Below are 15,039 nucleotides of genomic sequence, written 5' to 3' on the forward strand. Positions count from 1 at the left end.
TAAAAAAGCTTTTTTTCAGTTATCTAAAGCAACTAAACTAAAGTAAAACAGCTTTATGAGTTAGGTCAACATTCTGTAGCCCTCAAGTACAAAAATATAAATACAAACTGTTTAAACAGTATCTTTAATGAGATTCTGGCAGTAGTTTTTTTATCTAACAAGACACGTCACATAACAGATCTGCCACTGAACTTGCTCAGAGTAAAATCAGCTTCAATATGAAGCTGTTAAGGTATCAAAACCTTGCTTTTTACATGCTAAATAACTTCAGCAAGTGTGCACTTAAACACAGCAATGAACTTAACTATAACTAAATACATACATGAAAATCTGCATGTGAAATGTAATTCATAGAACTGGTTACAACAAATGATTACCTGCATTTTGTTAATTTAAAAATGGTACAAATCATGCAAAACAATTCTAAAGATAATGCAAAGAAAGCTACCAGTGTTTGCAAGAAGTTTTCAATTAAATCAAAATTACATTAAATGAAATATGCATATTTATTAGCAAAGGTCTATCGCTGTTTTGAAAAAGCAGAGGTAAAATTTTCAGGTTTTGACTGTCAGTTATACTGCAAAATGTCATTGCTCTTGCTTAATGCAGAAGCACATGCTTGGAAGCTCAAAACTGCTCATTCAGAAAAGTCTGCCGGCAATAGCTCTAGCTTCCCAGGAATGCAGAGATGCATGGATTAAAAGTAGCAAAGATTTGCAAGAATCAAAGGCAAAGGCACCCTATTCAGGTAACCAAGCATTCCCTTTCTCATAAGCATGGAGATGGTAATGGGGCAGATGATACACATTTCTACAAAGGCAGCCTTTTAAATGTTATCATTAATTTTCCATTAGCAGACACCAGCTTGTAGTTTATGCATAATATTAACCTGCAGGATGAACTTGGGATTTAATTTGTCCTGATTTACAAATAAAGACTTTGACTAATGCTTTAAAAGACTATTTTTACTATCTAAAAAGTTTAACTCTTATTTTCCAATATTTTACCCCTCAGGTGGCCTACCATCTCATATTGCCTCAAACATCTAACACTGCTTACTGGAATCTTATCAAAGTTGTACCTCGTGTATTAAGCAGCAGGCAATAACAATGGTCTTTCCCAGCACAGCTGCATCTGGCCGGCTACTGAGAGATTAGGAATATTTCTAAAACACAGGAAAACTCATGCAGTTTGGTAAAGTTTGCTGTCATTTCACAGTTTAAGTTTCCTTTAGTCATTGCACTTCTGTTGATAGTCTCCGGTTGTTTTAAAATATTATTCTGAATCTGAATTTGAACCAGCAGTCTTCTTTTTCTTCTTTTTACCATGTTTCTTGTGCTTCTTTCTCTTTTTTGTCTTATCCTAAAAAAAAAACCACAAACCAAAGTTATTGTATAATACAATTGCCATCTATTACATTCTGCTAATGCAAAATGAGAACCCAGAAAGGATATCTTTTGAAAGACATTTCAAAAGAGATTTCTACAGAAGCCTATTCAGAAATCACAAAAAGAAATACTTTACCTGGCAATTTGCACTATTATGAGCAGTCTTCAATTTAAATTTATCTCCACCATGGTATGGCTATTTTGATCACTCTGATCACTGTCACTATTACATTTCCTAATATTTTAAATTATTTTCAGAGCATTATAGATTACTGAGAAAGTAATAAGGAAGTGTTGACCAGTAGGGACAGATTTGGGAATAACCAGGATCTTTATAGATTTTAAAGTAAGTGCTTAAGTTCACTGTGTAAAATTAAATAGCTCAACTGCACTTGGCTAGACTATCACTTGTACCTTGTTTAAAATAAAACAATTATGATCTCAGCTGTAAATATACATACACTCAAATTAACCCTACTCTATTCAGTCCTAAAGGTAGTACGCTGATCACTGTAATATGGAAGTTCAAAGATGCAATCTTGTCTTTTTGAAAGCAGAATTTCAATTGAAATTCTCAAATAGGTGTGGCATTGCATAAGTGGAACAATCAGTATTAAAGCTTTGTTTTATACATATTCCTTACACATAAAAATCTTTTATGAAAAGACCAAAAGCAATCACTAAAAATGTTATGGCAAACAGTTCATTTGAGTCTGAAAAAACAAGCAAGTTCCATGGAAAAATGTGTACTGAGTATCACTGATACTCCTATGCCTGTATTTTTAGGTACTAATGTAGACCTTCCCTTTGCCCTACCTCATGTGGACAGCTGAGATGCCTGATAAAGAACACTGCTGCTGACAGGGGAGACAGATACAAAGACATCTCAAATGGGCATTTAGGATCCCAAACCCACTATACTCCTAACTGAGGAATGAACCTCAGGTACACGTGCTAAATCTGGATTCCATATAAATCACTGCTGAACCTTCCTCTCACTTTCACCAAAGGATACAAAGAAAAAATATTGAGAAAAGTAGCCAGTTGCTGGCAGCTTTTTTTCTGGTTGGGAGAAGAGTTATAATGACATAGATGCTGCAGCAGTTTTGTCCTAAGGCCCTTTCCATGGTGGCAGAGAAGGCTTAGCAAGGAATTACACACAATGCTAATGAAGGAACAGCCCTGATGTCTGTCTGTGTGGCAAACTGCTCCCCTACTTGATACCACACAGGTATTAGTAGTTCTAAGCCGCTGATACAGAATAAAATATGTTCTACAGCGCTCAAGTTGTATATAGGTAAAAGAGTGGCAAATTCTTCTTTAATTCAACAACAGAGAAAGTAAATAGAGAAACTTTTAATTTAGATGTAACAGTTGACTATTGCTATGAAACATTTGTATTTGTGAAAAATGTGAAACTGGAAATTGACCAAGTACAGAGTATTTATATCCTAAAACTACAGAATGAGTAAGAGGGATACTTGCTGTTTTCTCTTTTTCCTCATTGCTTTTCTTCTTTTTCGCTTGCACCTAAAGAAAATTAAACCAAATGTAGTATCCATAAAAAGTTGATTCTCAAGAAAATTAATTCAAAATTACTCTTAGGTGATAAAAGCTAGACTTCTAAACAATCCTTAGAAGTTTATTTTAAAAGGAAAAATACAAACAACTTTAAGTGTACTGCACTCTTCAATTCACTCGTACAGTGCAGAACAGTTGCAACAATGTATTAAATCTAAGCTAGTTCATTGATTTGCTCATGAATCACTAAGCTACAAACACTGTAACATCTGAAACTGAGGATTCACACTGACCTCCTCTGTCTGGTCTGATTCAGATACAGATTCTGACGATAAAGGTGCATCACCACGATCTGCCTTCTTCCTTTTCCTGTGGTGATTTTTACCTTCCTACACAAAATAATACATTTGTGAGTAAAGTGAGACTTTTCACATTTTATAAAACTTCTGCTTAAAATTTAAGATTGAAATATCACCTCTAAGTTGTGAAATATTTTAAAATATTAGTGACATTAAACTAATTCCATCACCATCATCAAATTACCATACCAAACTGTTAAAATCAACTTTTAGTGAAAATAATAATTTTCTGTATACTCCTTTTCCTTGTTACCAAGATACAGCAACTGTCTGAAAGCAAGAGGAATAATAACAGTCTCTTATTTTAAATAATAACACATGGAGGAGTAAGCATTGGAAAATAAAACATTTCACCACTTTTAAGTAATAGTAACTGAAGATGTCTCAATATATACATACAAACGCTTTAGCTTCAGACACTTGCTTTGTTCATGAAAGAAAAATTTACCTCTGTATTTGTGTTGAACCAGAACAAGCTGTCCCTGCCAGCTGTACTTTCAACACATCATATTTCACTCCAGTGCATTTAAAAGATAAGTTTTTTAAAATCCTGATGCTATGTGAGATTGTTCTGATGAGCTACTTATCTGCTCCCTGCAGTTCCTTTGCTCTGGACAAGGCAATGTGTTCCTAAGACTGAAGGTACTTTCACTCAGTTTCTAAGACTAGAAACTTCTGAAAAAATCTCATGACCAAGTACAGGATGCAGCCCATCTGACACATGGGGCATCTGCAGGTAGGGGAAGGAAAACCTCTAGTCCCCAAGTGCCCTTTCCTTTCAGGGGATGTGTGAAAGAAAGTAGGGCTACAGTAAGGGACCATGGTAGATACTTGGTATTCAAACAGAAGCCATTCAAAAAGATGAGATTGGAAATGAACACTGTAAAATAGAAGCAGGAGCAAGGGGGGAAATCAGTACCTTCGCCTTATGCAATGGAGAGTTTGTATATCAACATCAATACTATTCACCAGAGCAGGAGAGGCCAACGTGATAAGAAAGGTAACTGGAGAGAAAGACTAGGGTGGACTCTGAAAGCATTTTTGGTTTATCCACAGTGTACAAATAACTAAAACTGAAGTCAATTAGATTGTTAATATTAAAGATAATGGATGAGTGTACAAAATGGTGTGGTGGTGGGTAGGAGAGAGGATTTTCATGCTTAGAAAAATGGCAGAATAAGGTAATTTTTCTTAAGTTAATATATTTTTCTCCCCAATTCTTTGAAGCTGTAATAAGTATACTATCCATAATTATTACTACATTTAGATAAAGAGATTCTCTGCTTATATTTCTTAATTTACAATAGCAAGTCAATAACCTACCAGATGTGCCACTGAAAATATAATCACTCACATTTTTAGCTCCATGTGACAGCTAAAGGTAAGCCCCAAAACACTAAGGATGCAGCTGATCTGCTATAGCAGATTAGATACAGTTCCAATTTACCTTTGTAACAAGAACAGATCCAGTGGTTTTCATACAATAATTACTAAACCAGGAACTCAATCCAACTAAACCTCTACTTCAAATTGGGTGCACTGAATACCTTCTGACTGTGTGGGTTTGGACAGAAAATTTCCATAGATGTAAAGTGAGGCATTCAATATTAAAATAAGAAATATCTATTATGTATGCAATATGCAGTTCTGATTGAAGGATTTGAAGAATAAAAATACCTTCTCTTTTTCACAGTCTTCCTTTGACCTCTTCTTTTTTGTGCTATCCTAAATAGAAAGGAAAACAAACACAACAAAATCATTTAATGAAAAAGGAAGAAATCTCCAAACAGTCTGACCAATAGTCTTTTTATGTCTGTTGAAGGTAATTCAAGATTCTTTCTACCTTGCAGTTGACTGAAGAATAATAGAAAAAGCTGTAATTTTGATGCAGCTGCTAATCTCCTGATTCAGCAGCATGAGAAGGTCTGTATGGAATAAGGTAACAGCATCCTTGCAGAACACTTAGAGAAGCCTCTGGGAACCAGCTATCACTGCTGTACCCATATGTAACATGTAACAGTTGGGAATCTTTTTTCATTTTCCATGTCCATCTCTGTTGATCAGACCAGGTTAAACAGGTGTTTTCCCAGAGTTTTTTGCAGTAAGGGTATCTCTGGGTCCCTTTACGTAGCAGAAGTTTTAGCACAAATTAGCACAAATTCATTCAGGTGTCTGCAAACAGTCATTTGTTACAATTTATATCCCACCAAATTAAGTATTCCAGTAAATATATCCACCAAATTAAGTATTCCAGCCTGTGATTAAGTCTACACAAAGAATCTTAAAAACTCACTGTATTATTAATATTTAAGCAAGAAGTACACTAACTATACACTGTAAGACAGAAAAATGCTAACATAACAGAACAAGCTGCCTTGTATATCTTCACTTTTTTGTTCATTCAGTAAGCCCATGTACCTACATTGCTATACTTCAGAAAAGGAAAAAGACAACTTCAATTTAATATGCATTTGGGAAAGGCTCAGCTGTCCAACAGGAAAGTACTTAGATATTTAGAAAGGCAATGTTCTGGCCACTGCTATCCAGCAATACCTGCATTTTCAGATATGGTGTTCAATTACATTGCATATTCAGAAGACATTTTAAGTATTAATGAAATATAAAAACTAATTATTTGAGCAGCAAAAAAGCGGCATATGTCTGGATTCAGAAAAATGACTACAAATTGCTGGAATAAAGCCCGTTCATTTTCTAAAGATCCAATTACTTCCACTAGGCATGTGGCCAGTGGAGGCAGATTCCACACTGCATGTGGGAGATACAAGGGCAGCTCAAGCCCCGTGAGAACACACGGCTTATAAACGTGGAAGATGAAAATCCATATCAATATGTTAAAGTCAGAAATCTTTATGGTTTTATAACACCAACCAAGAAAACTTTCCAAGAGCAACACATCTGCATATTTACCTTGCTGTCTGACTCAGATTCTGAAGTTGTGCTTGCTGAAGATTTCCGTGAGGAGCGATACTTCTTCTTCCTTCTTTTCTTCCCTTGCTTTTTATCCTATCCATAAATATTGTAAAAAAAGAAGGAAAAACACGAAGTTGAATTTATTCTCACTAGAATTAAAGGTTTACATTAAATGTAAAGAAAAGGAAACATCAAATTCCTACATGTTACAATGTTCTCCTGAGGAATAAAGCACACTACAATTGATTCTTTTAGTGGAGGACCTTAATAACTCTTCTGCATTGAATAAATGTAAACTAATGAAAAATCCAGGTTTTCTAGATTCTGTTTATTATTGAGATGTATGCTGCAGAATCTGATTATCTGTAACAAAGATTTTTGCTAGAAAGTAAAAATGGTATTTTTGCATTTTATTGATTAGATAGGGGATTCTATTAGAAAAGCAATTCAGTGTTAAAATGGATCCAGTTTACAAGCCAGGATGCAAAAATCTGTAGTGTTCATACAGAAACTATTAACCAGATCCATATGTCTAAAATTCATTACTTTATTATAAATACCAAATTCATAAAAACTAAATGGTTTTATCCAAACCAGCCCCTCAAAATATTCTAAAACATATTATCAAAATTTATGTTAAATAAACCCCATGAACAACACATGATAGATTCCAGTAGGTTAGCCCTTACCTCATCTTCTGAATCAGATGAACTGCTGGAAGAATCAGAGCTTGATGAAGAAGAGGAAGATGAAGACAACTTGACCAAATACAACAAAAAGTGAAGCTTGTGAGATGCAGCATTTTGTCTGGCAAATACTCAAAAGCCTATTCAAACACTCCCTTTAAAATGTCTTCATTTTCAAAGCATAACCAATACAATTTTACTTCTGGGAAGCTGGTCTTACATAGATTTTTCTTAAATAAACATCTAAACCATTTCTATTATTTTTCTTTTAATAATATCTATTTAATGCCCTTTTTCTCCCTTTAATTTTCCTTATACAAAATATATGCAAACCCTTTTTAATAAAAGTTAATTTATCATCTAAAATAAAAATTACAGCTATACTTTCTCTTTCCAGGAAAACTTAAATGACATACAGGAACAACCCCAAAGCAAAAAAGCTCAGAAAACTGAAAATTTTGCTCACCCTATTAGACTTCTTCTTTTCCTTTTTCTTTTTCTTAAAAATAGAACAAAACAAATGTTACTTTAGCATATTTTTATTTTTTCATGTATTTAGGTTTATGAACTTTGATGCTGGCTTTTAAAATGTATTCATGAAATTCTGTGAATTTCAATTGGCAATTCAATTCTGTGAATTCAATCGGCAGCATTGGTGATAAATCCAGTCCCAAACACAGAATGTATACAACTGAAAACAACTTACCTCTTTTTTTTTGGAAGAGCTCTCATTTCCACCCAGTAATTTCTCCCTGTGTTTTTCCAGTTCTTTCCTCCAATTCTGAAAACAAAACCAAACAGAAACAGTAATGGGAGGGTCATTCTTGAGCAGTATTTTTTAAGCTCTCCTCTACCTGACATTATAATTTTAACAAAACCCGTTTTTTAACAAAAAAAAACCCCAAAACAATATATAATGTAAACTAAAGCTGTAATACACTTGATTTTTCAGAAGATTATTATTTAGCAAAATACAGTGTTAATGTTAACACAATGTTTAAGTTATTTGGCTTTAAGAGATTGCCATTTATCTTGAAGGTCATCAATTATGGAATTTTTGCTTTTGTATCACAGTCTTCTTGTTAGAGCACTTTAGAAAACCAGGGTACCCTACCAGAAAAACTATGATTTTGTATTAGTTCTAAAAATCACCTGAAACAAAACTTCATGACAACTTCTCCTGGCCCTTCTTTAACGTAGGGTGTCTCTAGTGTGTATTCTGGGCCTTGTTGGTGTCAGCAATAATTTTATCAAATTACTATACACATCTTCATAGAAACACTCTTATTTGTTAGGCCAAGCACACCAAATGAATGAATAAAAATCTCCTCATTCCTCCTCTTTTCAGTTCCCCACCTGGTCTCTAGGTTTACCTAAAACGTCCCCTCTTAAAGAGCTCTGAAATATCCAAATTGCCCCCATGAAATTCAAAGGCTGCTAGGTTCAATCTCACTGTCAGACACATCATGTGCTCCCTTCTTTATTATTCTGATCCTCACAATACAGCTGTATTGGTACTGTATTGGCAAAACAACGATGATCCACATGTTGTGCTGAGGGGACAGAAATATCAGGAGTCAAGTAACTTGTGCAATGCAGGATGATACATAGATCCCCACATCAGCACACTGTGAATTAGCTGAACAGAGCTGCTGAGGGACTGGCAGATGAGCCAGGGAGCAGTGCTGTGTGTAATGTGGTGTAATGTGCTTCCATGGACCAAGGCAGCATCTGTGGGTTGTGTACTTTGATATACCAGGTACCCAGAGCTCTCTGAGGGGGCTCTCACAACAGCCTGTGCTTCATCATTTTAAAGACTGCGCTAATGTTATGTTCTAAACAGAAATGTCTGACAGCTGTCAGACAACTCTCCCCAAATAGGGAGACAGCAGCTCATTCAGAGACTTGTGATCTTTTCAGGCATTCAGAGATTTGCTCTTATGAGCTTCAGGAATAACTCATGGCCATTTCATGATTCTGTGCATCCCATACTCAAAGTCTGGTAGCTTCTCTGCATGCCAGTTTCACTCATTTCACATTAAGCAAAGATAAAATCAGGAAAGGAATATTATAGAATACTAAACCAAACTCACCAAGCTAGAACTCAGTGCAAAACAACTGATCCTCCCAGAACAGCACCCCATGGCCCTCCACATCCTGGTACAACTTCTCAGGCAAAAAGGTACAACAAGTACTATGGGTACTATGCCCTTCCAGTAACAGAGGAGGAGTGTAATCTACTTCAACCAGAAACTTATACACAATGATGAAGAAGATTACTGAAGCTTATCTCAAGATACCAGGACCCAAGAAGGAACAGAAACAAAATAAATTCATTGTATACTAATTTCTCCCTTGTATACAACAGGAGTTACATGTGAAACTTTCTATACTGTGCTGATCTTCAGTAGGTAAATAACACAAACATCAGAACAGCTGCATTTATATCAGGAAACCAGCACATGTTGTAATCAGCTTAGGATGAGAGAAAAACAAGTGCTTCATAGTCCTATCTGACTGAAAGCCATTCTTTGTGCCTTCTCCCATAATAATATTACATGTATATTCCTTGCCAAAGACATCTGTTTCCAGTAATGCGCTTTTTTTCACTGTACTTGGATTCTGTGACCTTAAACAAGTGAATATTAGCACAACAGACTTTGGCTTATCATACCTGAAAATGCACTGTTTAATTTATTGATACAAGCACACGCATTTGTATAAATATATTTACATTTGGGACAAGGTCAGGTTTTATTCACCAGCAATCTAAAAAATGTTTTATATCGTTTTTTCTCTGAAGTGAAAGTAGCTCTTCACTGGTTAAGTTGTAAACGCAATTTCCAACATAAATGAAACAAAATAGTTACTCATTAGAAACTCAAGAGAAGTGAAATATTATGGCTACTTGATATTGTAAATAATAACAGAAGTAGCATGTTAGATAAAAAGAATCATGTATTAATAGCTAATAATATTACCAACCTCATTCATCTTTTCTTCAAACTCAGCCAAAGCCCTGGATCCTTTCTTTTTCTTTTCTAGTTGCTCTTTCACTTCTTCCCTGTATGAAAAAGATGAAGATCACGATTTTTAATTTAAAAATAAATTTTTAATTTTACAATTAGTAATACCTTTTAAAATGTCTAACTTTTCTGTAGTTTTTTTTGAAGTTTAGCCTTGGTTGAACTTCCAAGAGAAGAATGAAAGCATCTTAGATGTTACACATATGGTAACCTAACCCTAATAACTTAAGTACGGTTGTTAAATCCCTCCAAAAGATCTAAAGCTAACTTTGCAATTAGGTAAATTGTTCTCTAATGTCTCATGAGGGCAAGCAAAGGGATTGAACATAAAGTAAGTTGATAATATCTCAAAGTGATGGTTTTGTTGGGTAGGGTAGACTGGATTATAGGTAGATAAGAATATACCTGCAAAATGGTTCTTTTAGAGATTAATTTGTTTACAAATTAAATATATCTACAAGGTTTAGGTATTACAATTTGAGCAAGAGGTAAAATGACATTTTCCTCTTCTGAGAAACTGTTGCAAAAAATATAGACAAATGAGAAATATACATTTCAAAATTATATTCTATTGTTTTTAAAAGAGGAGATTGAATACGTGTTTAGAAAAAAAATAGCTTGGCCAGCACAAGAAATCTTTTAAAATCTATTACTGGATATTCTGGGAAAGATGTAGGCACCAGTAAGAAGGAACAAATCTTTTACTGAAGAGGTCAAAAAGGTAGACAGGCAGTCCTACTTACCATGTTGGTCTTGGCCTGTTCAAGTAGTCTTGTATTGTTGGTCCTGAATTTGGGGCAGGACCTCGTGCCCTGGCCATAGCTATGGGATTCATATAAGCCTTGAATATGAAACAACAAGAAGAAATACCAAATTTATCAGTTACACTATGATACCAAAATACCTTGTTCTTCACATAAACTTTCTATCACACCTTGAAAAAGAATTCTGACTTGTTTCTAAGAATATAAAAGATTTAGCTAAACTAAGTTTATTCAGTCTGGCAGAAAGACTTAGGTAAGTGCTTTCAGTTGGAGTCATACTGTGGCAGAAAGAACTGATCCCCAAAAAGACCATGTTCCTTCCAACAATTCCCTTCCTTAAGCAATGATTTTGTAAACAAGAATAGTATTGTGTTTTCTGAAATACTCTTCCTTAGGATATAGAAAATGTAATTAAATTTCAGCTCTCCCTCTCTGAGACAACTGATCTTATGCCTTTAAAGTTCTGTTCAAAATTGCTGACGGGAGTCACTAAATTCTGCATGAAATTTCTTGCACCAAAACAAGCAAGCAGTGGTGCTTTGATACAATTATACATGTATCAAAATTCTGTGAGGTATGGTTACTTAAAGGAGGAAAAAACTCAAAAAACCCAAACATACATAATCCCAATGTTATGAGGTATTCCATCTTTCAAACCTATGCATCCTCTCTGTGTTACAAAAGATTAAATTAAAATTTAGAATTCATAGTCTACCTCACCAGTTAATGGAAAAACTTCCATATTTTTTTATGTCAGTAATATTGTTTTCATGTGAAAAGGAGGTACATATACCCCCTTATCTCATTTATTTTTACCACTATGTCATCCCAACACTTTACTTCTGCAGAACATAACACACACTGTTATTACTGTTCAGTTTGGAGACGAGGAAAAAGATCAAATAGCCAAAAAAAAAGACTTGCTTTGGTTGCCCAACCTGAGACAATTTTTTAAAGAGTACATTTTGTATATCCAAAGCAAAGATTTGGCCATCTGTGTAGCTCTCACATGTCCAACACTGCTTTTTATCAGGCATTCAGAAGCCACCATGCACCCCAAGTGAGCATTTGTGAAAGCTGTCAGAAGCAGCAGCTGCTGCCTCCCCTCCTGCTGCTCCCACTGCAGCAGCAGTGACCACAGCAATGCTGAGTTTCTGGACTGGACTGCAAGCAGGCTGCTGGCCTTCAGCTCTTGGGGACGCGTTTGGTCCTGGAAGAGGCACTCCAGGCTCTGCCTGGGATGAGGCATCTGGCTGGAAGGAAGCACTGCCCACATAAATTTAGCTCAGATCCACCAGCTGGACCACTCTGAAGCAATTCAAGGACTCCGAATTTCAAGCAGAGCATTTTGAGACTCAACTTGACTTTGCAACTCTAAGGGGACATTTACTGCCATTTCTTGGGCCTTTGATTTGTTGCTTTAATTCACACAAAAAGGCTAACTAACATGGCAAATCAACAAGGAGGTGTGCCAATTGAAACAAGTAGCAGATGGAAGTATGCACTCAAGTAGTTACAACACTTAGAAAAGCATTTGCACGACAAATCTAAAAATGAATAATTGAGTTCAGCTTTGAGTGGAAAAGGAGCTCCTTTAGGAATGCAGGACAGCACTATCTGAACACTGTTCACTAAAGAAAATGAAAGTTTCAATGCATTAAATCCACTTGAAACTTAGTTTACTCCAGTGAGCACACTGACTTTTGGTTACCATTCGAAAATTTGTATCTGAGAGCTCTTCTTATGCAATTATTTTCCAAAAAAATGAGGTCTCTTGCTGCTCTTAAATAAAAATAAGCTACTTTCCTACCTGAGCTAACAAGTCATGAATACCTCACCACTTCCCAACAAAACTCTTTACCTGCAGAAGAGGCTACAGCTGTCAAATGCTGATTTTCTACTTGCTCAAACTGCCCCTGGATAACTGGCTAGGAATCATCCTCCTTTCATTGGCTTTCTTTAACTTTACCACAGCAAGTACTTAATGACTGTGTACTGCTCTATATTCCAGGATTAGGAAATTTATGTCTTAAGACATGTTCTTATGATTTCAGTCAGGTTTGTTTATGAAGAATTATTTCATCAATAGACATTTCTGAAAAGTATTTACACTACTTTGCCAAACTGCATGTCACTAGTCAGAAGGAGCATGGAAATGCACCCTCAATAAAGAAAGTGATTGTCTGTACATCAATTTTCGTCTTTTGGTAGTTTGCTCAAGCAGGTATTAACCAACGTATTTGCAGCATAGCTTTCTTGCTCATGGGAAAATGTAAGTCAGGCAGGGTTCTCTGGGCAAGCAGTACTATTGCTGCCTTGCAAGTACCCTGTAGATGTGCAAAAAGCATGTTTATTTTCCATCTCCAGAAAGTAAAAAATGATGGTGTATTTAAGAAGGGACATGGCAGAGAATAACAGCAGAAATCTCTATGATCATACATGAGGAGCAAAGGGTCCTATATTATAACTTGTCTGTAGTATGTATTATGCCATGATGGCATAATAAACCTTATATAGGAACATAAAGATTTGCTGGCATTGGTATATCCCAGGTGTCCCATTAAAAGAAAATTAAGAGTAAATAAATACACACCTGACAACATTACAGGACATTTCAACCATAGATCCACTCTTGAAGCGCAATACACTGTCAGCTCTTTCTTAGCAGACTCCATTTTTTTGATAGGTCAACAAAGCCATAAAAGGGACTTTGCCATGTATCTATACAATATCTGAGTCCTTCATGTCTATTACTATACTATTCCACCAAGGTTTGCAAAGATGTGAATGGATCTGAGTACGAACTCATAGCATATACAAGAAAGAAACAGAGAAAGGGAAAAAATTAAAAGTATTATGATTTGTGTTTAGTCTTAAAATTCAGCAGCAAACTTACAATGTGTAAGTGGTTATGAATAGGTGAAAGGCTAACTGGTACAAAAACATTTAAAGAAAAATAGAAGGATGAATATGTTTCGATTATGTATGAACTGAGGCTCTGCAGTCAGGTGTGTAGAAGTGCATTTTTTGCCTGCTGAACGCTGGCTCCCGAGGCAGCAGAGGGCTGTGTAAAGCTCAATTTCACATCTCTCAGGTACAGCTCAACGCCAAGTTTAAGGAAATGCGACTTAGATAGGATCAGAGCTACTTCAGTGACTGCTGCAACTCCCATTGGGAACATTTTATTTTTGTACGGACCAGGCCAGCATCTTAATCACCTTCCCTCGACAGATCACAAAGCAGGCGTCAGTCACGATGCTGCAGGATTTGACAAGGCCATCAGAGCTTCTGCCAGGGAGCCTCGAGCAAGTGCCGAGGGAGGGACAACCCACCCGCATGGGGCTCCGGCAGATCCCAGGGCGCCCCGGGCCGGGCGGGGCGAGGCGCAGGGCACGGCCCGCCTTTGTCGCCCCAAGCGCGGCCGGACCCCGGTCCCGGCGCCGCGTACCCAGCCGGCCCCCGGCAGCCTCCGGCCCGCCGCGGGCTGCCCCGCCGGCACCGGGCCGCTCCTGTCCCCCGCGGCGGCCCCTTCTGCCCCTCCCGACGATGGGAGCGCGGCGGCGGCCGGACGGGCCCGCCCGGGCCGAGGCAGCGCCCGGCTCCCCACGGCCTCCATGCCGGGGCCCGCCCGGAGGTACCGCGGCTGCGGCGGAGCCCAGCCGGGTTGCCGCGTTACTCACCACACGGTTATCCCGCTTCCCCATGGCGCCACCGTGACTTCGCGCCGCCGCCCGCCGCCGCCTTGGCCCAGCCCAGGGCCCTTCCCCGCGCCCAGGAAGCCGCGGCCCCTCTCGGCCCCTCTCGGCCCCTCTCGGCCGCGGAGCTGCGGGAGCGGCGGGAGCGGCGGGAGCGGCGATGGCGGCGGCCACACAGCGCCGCCTGCCGGGGCCGCGCGCCTCCGCGCCGGGCCGGCCCCTCGCTGCCAGCGCCCGCCCCGCTCCGCCCTGAGCTGCCCCGGCGGGGCCGCAGAGCGGGGACCCGGCGGGAGGAAGGGGATGGCAGCGGAGTTTTACTGCAGGGCTTCGGATGGCCCAGTGGCTGTGGAGGGGAGACACAGAATCACAAAATGGGACAGGTTGGAAGGGCCGCAGTGGGTCGTCTGGTCCAACCTCCCTCATTAAGCAGGGTCGTCTTAGAGCACATGACAGAGGATTGTGTCCAGACGGTTCTTGAATATCTCCAGTTAAGGGAGACACCACACCCTCTCTGGACAATGTGTTCCAGTGCTCGGTCACCTGCACAGGAAAGAAGTTCTTGCTCGTATTCAGGAGAAACTTCCTGCATCAGTTTCTGTCCATTGCCTCTTTTCCTATTGCTTGGCACCACTGAGAAGAGCCTGGATTCATCTTCTTGGCACCCCCGTC

General features: G+C 38.3%; 1 protein-coding gene across 1 annotated transcript; it reads right to left on the minus strand.

Annotated features, from left to right (window-relative positions):
• Positions 1-1,148: 1,148 nt before the first annotated feature.
• Positions 1,149-14,522, minus strand: FAM133B (family with sequence similarity 133 member B). Its single transcript, XM_066553385.1, has 11 exons — positions 14,356-14,522; positions 10,655-10,752; positions 9,871-9,949; positions 7,592-7,666; positions 7,352-7,384; positions 6,889-6,957; positions 6,197-6,292; positions 4,946-4,993; positions 3,203-3,298; positions 2,874-2,918; positions 1,149-1,362 (listed from the first exon to the last, which is right to left on the minus strand). The coding sequence occupies exons 1-11, from the start codon at positions 14,377-14,379 to the stop codon at positions 1,276-1,278; spliced, it is 750 nt and encodes a 249-aa protein (XP_066409482.1). The 5' UTR covers positions 14,380-14,522; the 3' UTR covers positions 1,149-1,275.
• Positions 14,523-15,039: the final 517 nt, after the last annotated feature.

This window comes from Molothrus aeneus, chromosome 1 (assembly GCF_037042795.1).
Source record: "Molothrus aeneus isolate 106 chromosome 1, BPBGC_Maene_1.0, whole genome shotgun sequence".
NCBI lineage: Eukaryota > Metazoa > Chordata > Aves > Passeriformes > Icteridae > Molothrus > Molothrus aeneus.